This window comes from Arachis duranensis, chromosome 3 (genome assembly GCF_000817695.3).
Source record: "Arachis duranensis cultivar V14167 chromosome 3, aradu.V14167.gnm2.J7QH, whole genome shotgun sequence".
NCBI classification, from domain to species: Eukaryota; Viridiplantae; Streptophyta; class Magnoliopsida; order Fabales; family Fabaceae; genus Arachis; species Arachis duranensis.
Genome location: NC_029774.3, coordinates 21799218 through 21807499, shown reverse-complemented (window position 1 = coordinate 21807499; position 8282 = coordinate 21799218). Strand labels below are relative to the sequence as shown.

Below are 8282 nucleotides of genomic sequence, written 5' to 3'. Positions count from 1 at the left end.
TTGCTACATAATGGCGTCGTTTGTGATGGGCATTATTTGAAACTGTATCAGCCCACTAAATACTTATACATGATTTCTGTATAAAATGTTGCTCACCCTTTTCGAAATGTGATTTTGTATGTTATCACAAAAATCATTTTGCAACTCCACAAAACTCATGGTGCACGGTATAGCAAATGACAACGGACATTCACAAATAAAAGTCACTCCTTCATGTGTGTTTGGTATAATATCACCGTTATAATACACTCGCAAATTTGCAATACCTTCCATAACTTCAACCCCACCTAACTCGATTTTTTTTTACACCCCAAAAAATTCAGAACTGTTCCATATATGAAAGAAAGAAGAAAAGGAGGAATAGAAGTGGAATGAAGCATTTTAAATGAATCCTGCTTCGTGTTTATAGGTTGGACTCTTGCTTAAAATATATTTTTTTAACAAACGCAACCTGTGATTTTGGCTTTCCGAACAAAATTTCTGACGTACAAAAAACGCAACCTACGTTTTATTTGTTAAAAAAAAAAAGGCTACCAAATTAATAAAAACGCAAACCGCATTTTATTATTTTAAAAAAATAATATGCAGTGCTCACTAAATGCAGGTTGCATTTGGACTCAATCAAAATTAAAAAAGATTTAAAAACCTTTAAAACAATAAAACCCAGCTTGCATTTATTTAAATTGCTGGAAAAAAAAGAATAAAATGTAGCTTGCGTTTTTTTTCTGACACCGTACCAATACAATTTTTTGGCATATCTATATTTTATTACACTACCCAATATCTTTATCATAACAAAAAAATGAGCCTTAAAATTTTGTCAAAACATATAAAAATAAAAATGAGCCGGTTTGACCCTAACCGCTTGAACAGCTGATTTGGACGGGTTTGTGTTGCAACTTGCAGCTGCCAGCTTTAAAGGAGTAAATTCCTATAGTAGTCTCCGAGATTCACGTGAATACTCAATGTAATCCTCAAGATCTCAATTTTCCCATTGTAGTCCTCCAGATAGAGCTCCGAGTATTCATAATGGTTTCTAGACATATTTCTGGTGATGAGTCATTACCAGAGCGCTGACGTGACCATATTTTGCCACGCTAGAGGGCTCCAAAACGTCGTCGTTTTGGTTTGGATCCCTTGAGTACAAATAACAACGCCGTTTAGATGTTATTTAGAAAAACAGTTGTCTCTAATACAAACACTTCATCTTCGTCACTTCTTCTTCTACCCTCTCACTTCATCTTCATCTCTTCATCAATGGCGCTACTGTAAGATTCTATTTGCTGGGTTGAAAAAGTTGAGAGAAGAAGTAATCCAACTGAAAACTCTTTTCGTTCTTCCCCTCCTCTACAAGAAGTACGAGGTTCTGACTTTGTGATCAGACACAAAGTAACATTTTCTTTTTACCTTGGATTTTCAATATAGTGTTGGTTCTTCATGATATGCAAGTTATTAGTGTGGTTGAGGTTTTCTCATCTGTTCAGGATGGGGGATGTTTCCCAAGATACCCTCAACAACCTCAAATCTCTCATGGATCAAGGTCTCACCTTTTTCATCTCTCTCTTAATCCTTGCTCTTTTTTCTCATCTGGGTCTCACCTTTTTCCCTCTTTTTTATGCTCATGTTAAGAAATTGCTTCTTTTCTCTTTTTGTAATTATGCTTAGTTAAGGAGCCATTGCAGAAAATCTTTCAGGTAATCCATTTTTTTTTATCTTTTTTTATCTATTGTATCTAGATACTTATTCTGATTTGATTTTAACATTTTGAATTATTCATTACGTACTGTGTGGCTGAGTAAATTATTCTCTATTAGTTTCTTTTCGGTAGATTATGTCTAGTGTGACCATTTGGAATCATGATGGTTAAAGTAATTTTGAATGTTTCATTCATGTTGTTAACTAATTAATGCTGCTATTCTCCTGCATGCTTTTTGGTAGGGGTGGCAAAGCGGGCTGGCCCGCCCCGTCCCGCCCCACCCCGCCTAGACCCGCCTCATAAACGGGGACGAAATTGTAAAATAAAATAAATAAAGTTAATAACTAAAAGAAGAATAAAAACAAAAAATGAAAAAAAAGTGTTTAAAAATTCTATAATTATTAATTTTATAATAGTAACCAGTATTTTATTTAATAAAAAAAAGAAAAATATAAAGCTTCGGCCCGGCGGACCGACCCGCCCCGCCCCGCCAAAACCTGCCAATTTGGCGGTGCGGGTTTGGCGGATTTTTTTAATTTGGCGGGTTCGAAATCCTAGCTCAACCCGCCTTTTTTAGCGGATCGGCCCAGCGGACTCGACCCGTTTTGCCACCCCTACTTTTTGGTGAGATTTATAATTTGTATTGATTTAGTAGGAAAGGGATTCAATCAATGCTTGAAGGATTATTTTTTAACAAATAGCTATGAATTTTTACTTGGTTATTATTCTCGATGATGTTTCATTTTCAGAAACCAATAGTCTCGCTCAATTTATACAGATCAATTCGCGAGTCACAACTAATATGATTATTAGGTTACTCAAGAGAGGTGCTCATTTTGAAACAATCTTTTTTTTGTTGGTATCCCATGTCATCTCGATCACTTCTAAATGTATTTTCTTGTCAACATGTGCAAGTTATGCTATATATAATTGTCTTATCTCTGTTTCTTTTTTCCCTCTCTCTTTCTTTGTGATTAATTCCAGAATTTTTCTGTCTTTGCAATTGGTGTTGGGCTTAGCACATTTGACAAAGCATCTAGTAAGTGAAATTTATTAGAAAAAGGAAGAGAAACATTGGTCTGTTGAGGGGTACTATTTGACTTCTAATTGTGTATCCTGATCTTATATGATCCACAGATTTATTATTATGTTCAATCTCACATTCAGATCAATAAATATTGTGATCGTGTAGTCTTGGTGAGTATTATTCTTTGGATTCTTCTAAGATTAATTTGGTAGTTTAGCTTCTGTCATTTCATTCTGAGTTTTTAACCATATTTATCTGTAGCCTTTTTCATTAAAGAAACATGGATAACTTATCACCACATGTGTAAAGATTTTGGATATGACTGGTCTGAAGTTCTCAGTCTTGAACCAAATTAAGGTACATTTACTTCATGTAGCTACTTAGTCCGGTACAGTTGCTCTACTTGTGAATTTAATGTATTAACAATGAATTTTGATGATAAAATAAGAAGCGTGATGGTTTGATGTGAATAGTACATATTTAACATAGTAACCTTAAAAGAGAAAAAGAAAAAGAGGGTAAATATTTGAATAGTAAGTTTGTAAAAGCAATTCAAAATTGATATATTGAATAAATCTGAGAACATATAGAATTTATTTATTTATTTATTATAATTAAGATAGGGAGAAAGAATTGAATATTCACATGTCACTATCAATAACCTTTGGCGTTACTGAAATGATATGCTCAATTGCATTTCAAGATTCTGACTTCAGGACAAAATACCTTTGTCAACTGATTTTATTTTTTTTGTATATTTCTAATATTGTTGAGCTATGCTTTTCTTTTTTATTGAGGACTCGAGGCCTATTACAATATCCTTTCCTCCTTGTTAATAACATTTTTCTTTATATATAACACTGTTACTAAATTGTTATTCATGTCATTGCTGTTGTTAACAATAATATCATCCATCGATGATCTAGACTATTATGAAAAGACAAATAAATATTACATTGTAAATGCCCAATACATATTTTCTGCATATTGGAAGGTGAGAAGAAGAAATGAGCAAGAGCCTCATACGGAGAATGAGAAGAGAGCGATGAACAAGAAGAAGAGATAAAATTTTAAAAAATTTAGGAATTTAGGGTTAAATATAGTAGGAGGGATCAACATGGGTATATATTAGAAATGAGTCAGCTCAACTAGCCGTTGGAATCTTTCAGCGTGGCAAAATATGGACACGTCAGCGCTCCGGTGATGACTCATCACCAAAAATATACCCACAGACTATTATAAATACTCAGAACTCTAATTGGAGGACTACAATAAAAAGATCAGAATCTTCAGAATTACATTGAATATTCACTCGAATCTAGGAAGACAGGAACTATTATAAGGATTTACTCAGCTTTCAAATTAAGAAAATGGTTATTCTACTGGTTATGACAGGACCGTCGGAGGCTCGAAGATGCGATTGTGAACCGCTGAAGACGAGCATGCCGTCGTCGCTCAATAGTTCTTGGCGTTTCTGTCGGCGATGGGGAAGATCGAAGGATTTAGGGAGAGGAGACGAGAAGGGGTCTGGAGTGCGTTATAGCGGAAGTGGGTTAGGACTACATTTCTGAAAGATTGAATTTGGGTCTGAGGTTAGGGTTGCATATAAAAGTTAAGGGTATTTTTATAAATTTAACCATTTCAGTCTCTAATCTTAATTCAAATCAAACAGGTCCTGAGATATAATTCAATCCTATACACTTTTTCGCCAAACACAAATTTGAAACTTTGTTTAGTTCTTGTCTTAGTGACTGTCTCAATCTCTCTCACAAACAAAAGCTGCCTAAGGGATTCAGCACCGTTTTGGAGGACTAGTTTTTACTCTTACTCGATGCACCGTTTATCATTCACTGAACTGTGCATGACAGCAATCTGACCCGACGGCACTGTCAGCAATTAATTACCAGTAGTTGGATCGTCAACCTGTTCTCATTATTCCACACTCACCCAAACCACTTATGGAGACCGGGAACCCCATCTCGATATACAGGCACAACGCTGACCAGCCGCCACAGGAGGGGGCGGCAGCTGTAGGCAAAATTCGGTGTTGCCGCTACCGGCGTCGATATCAAGCTCCTTCATCGAGGCAGCGATCGAGTGTGGGATTCCCCATGCTGTACTTCTGGTTTAAATAATCAAATCTGTCCAGCGTATGACTTCTCTCTTCTTTCCACAAGTCCAAATTGCATTCTCTTTTTTATATTCATTCTAGTTTGACTAAATGTTTAAATTAATCTCAGTTGTTTTGGCCACAACTACATGACGCATGCTCATCCAGGTATGAAATAATAAGCTAGCATGCATGACTTTCTGTATTTTATATTAGGGTAGTTCTACTAGGTGGTACAAGTCAACTAGCAAGTCAATGACTTGCATGCTGTGCATATTTTGATTCTAGCATTCAACAAGAAGATAACTAAATCATAGAGAGGAGGAGGAATGAGGTCATGGATGTTCAATTTTGATCTTGTTCTGATCTTTCTCATGTCATTCCAGTTCCATGTATCCATTGAATCTGATAGCATCTTTCCAGGGCAGAAACTTTCAGGAAATCAAACTCTAGTTTCCTATGGACAAATATTTGAAATGGGTTTCTTCTCACCGTCAGGTTCAGGTAACAACTCTCGCAATTATTACCTAGGGATATGGTACAAAGGGTTACCAACGCCACAAAGAACAGTGGTGTGGGTAGCCAACAGGGATCATCCTGTATCTGATCCATACTCTTCTTGGTTAGAACTTGACAAGCATGGCAATCTCTCTCTCTATACTTCCACCGGTCATGCAGTTTGGTCAACCAACTCTTCCTTTAGTTTGGGTCCCTTGGATTCGATAGCTGCTAATCTTCGGGAAGATGGAAATTTTATTATAAGCAGGTCAGTCGATGACTACAGTTGGCAAAGCTTTGATTACCCAACTGATACCTTGCTGCCTAATGCGTATTTGGAATATGATAATGACAGAGGTATTAAAAGGGTTCTGAAATCTTGGCTAGCTACAAGTAATCCATCAACTGGCAACTTCTCTGCTGAGGTAACTACAGTTTCTGTGGATTTAGCTGAGGTTCAATTGTTGCAAAATGATGGTTTTACTGAGTCTAAATTCTGCATAAATCGGTTTCATGAAACCATAGATTACGTGTATGATTTTGAATTTCACTTTATAATATACGCAGACATTTACTCGTATGTTTTGTTTTCATATGGCAACTCATACAATCTTGCAAGATATGTGTTAGATGTATCTGGAAAGCTCAAACTTTTAGGGTGGTCAAACGAATGGGTTACCGTCAACATGGACCACAAAAAATGTGACTTTCTCGGTCATAATGAGGATACAGGAGTGAATGGCAAACATAGTGGAAGGAAGAATGCTACTTGGGTGGTTGTGGAGGTGGTGATTGGGCTTACTACTGTGATTGTTGCTATTGCCATTTTGCTGATAAGGCTATGGAAGAGAGGCACCACCACTTCATCTAAGGTAATGGGAGGAGATACATTGAAGCAGTACAACTACAGAGATTTGAGAAAAGCAACTAGAAACTTCACAATTAAGCTTGGAAACGGTGGTTTCAGCACTGTTTACAAAGGGGAATTCCCTGATTCAACTTTCGTAGCTGTCAAGGAACTTCGAGGACACTTTCAAGAAGAAAAACAGCTTCGAGCAGAACTCAATACGGTAGGGCTGATCCAGCACAAAAATCTTGTTCGCTTACTTGGATTCTGCTTACAAGGTTCCCAGAGATTCATAATTTATGATTACATGCCAAATGGTTCTCTAGAATCTCACTTGTTCCAGAGTGATTCTAATGTCTTAGATTGGCGAACTAGATACAATATTATTCTTGCGACTGCCAAAGGTTTAGCTTACTTACACGAGCATTGTAGAGACTGCATCATTCATTGCGACATCAAGCCGGAAAACATTTTGTTGGATGCTGAATTTAATCCTCAAGTCGCGGATTTTGGCTTGGCAAAGCTTCTAGGCCGAGACTTCAGCCGGGTTCTTACCACCATGAGAGGAACAAGAGGCTATCTAGCACCAGAGTGGTTCTCTGGTGTCCCAGTCACTGCAAAAGTTGATGTGTATAGCTACGGCCAGGTCCTTCTTGAGATCATTTCAGGTAGAAGGAATATGGATCTAGTAAATGACGATCTAGCTAGTTATTTCCCGGCAATTGTTTTCAATGCATTGAACAATGGGGAGGATGTTCTGCCTTTAGTAGATTCCAAACTACAAGGCAAATTCAGCGCAGAAGAGGTAAATAGAGCATGCAAGGTTGGTTGTTGGTGCATTCAAGATGATGAGAATGATAGACCAACAATGAAAGAGGTTGTTCAAGCTTTGGAAGGAAATCTTGATGTAGATATTCCTCCTATTCCCCAGTTTTTCCTGTCCTTAGCAGAACCTTCTGTCCAAAAAGGTGATCTGAAGGAAAGCAAGGATTATAGTACATCGAGCACACTACCTTCAAGTTTCAGCTTTCAAGCACCAGTAAGTTCTTTCACGGCTCATTCATCCTTATATTAGGTGTGCAATCATCTGTTCTTTAATTGATAGGATAAAAGGGATTCATTAATGAAACCTGTCCTGAAAGATACCAAAATTTCAATGTTTTCAAGCCTAAAAAGAATTTATTGTTGCTGTTATTGTTGCTGCAGTAGTTGTTAGTATTAGTATGTTCTAGAAATGGATGCAGCTATATTTGTCAAATGTAGGAGTTTTATTACATAATGTCTTTCACATACATGACATAGAATTTGAACAAAGTAATTCAAAAGCTCCAGAAGTCAGAGAGAAATGTCACATTCCAAGAACTTAAGCAGTATTTTTTAGTCTTGACACCAATTGTCATTGGTAAATGAATTGATGTATTTCCTTATTAAAAACAACAAAATATTTGATTTTACACCTTTTCCCCCTCCAAGTTCAGTTCCTCTAAAATTTAGCAATCGAAATAAAACCTTGTTTGCTAGAAGTGAATTACCTTAAAAGTCTTGCTTTATGCTCATTATATGGCATAATTTGACATTTTCATATCAATGATTCAGGCCTTTCATGTCAAGTCCTTATCCTTATTCCGCATGTTTCTGCCTTCATTATCGTAGTTTATATTCAGATTACATACTAACTCCTACGTAATTTACGTTAATTTTGACAGGTTCACGCAGTTCAGGATGAACCTTGATATCATATCAGTGAGTTTGCTGCTCCTGCTACTATTCGTGACACGGTGAAAGGCATAACTTTGTTCAGCAGCCAGCTTTATTAATGGCTAGAAACACTCATTAAAGTTCCATTTATTTCCTTCAAGATCGAAGCATCCAGAATGCTGAAATAAATTAGTCACGAAGTATTTCTGGTGCTTCCATTGATTTATGCAAAATATTATTTTGGTGAATTGGTGATAAGAACTCAATTGATCTTCTTTACAATTTATGTATGGTAGAATGGACTTATCAAAACAAGAATGGATTCAATTACCTAGTGTTTCTACATATAAGTAAACATTAAAAATCTTTTTTTAAGTAAACTTGATTTCCACCTACTGGTGATCAA

General features: G+C 36.5%; 1 protein-coding gene across 12 annotated transcripts; it reads left to right on the top strand.

Moving 5' to 3' along the window:
- The first annotated feature begins 4076 nt into the window (after positions 1-4076).
- Positions 4077-8282, top strand: LOC107478118 (G-type lectin S-receptor-like serine/threonine-protein kinase At2g19130). 12 transcript variants are annotated; one of them, XM_021137844.2, is made up of 5 exons: positions 4078-4873; positions 4964-5001; positions 5262-5337; positions 5461-7217; positions 7885-8282. In XM_021137844.2, exons 2-5 carry the CDS (start codon positions 4990-4992, stop codon positions 7909-7911), a joined length of 1872 nt encoding a protein of 623 aa, XP_020993503.1. In that variant the 5' UTR covers positions 4078-4873; positions 4964-4989; the 3' UTR covers positions 7912-8282. The 12 variants fall into 12 exon arrangements, with proteins under 12 accessions (XP_015953749.1, XP_015953747.1, XP_015953746.1 ...); XM_016098266.3 differs by having other exon boundaries at positions 5257-5337; XM_052259201.1 differs by having other exon boundaries at positions 5220-5337.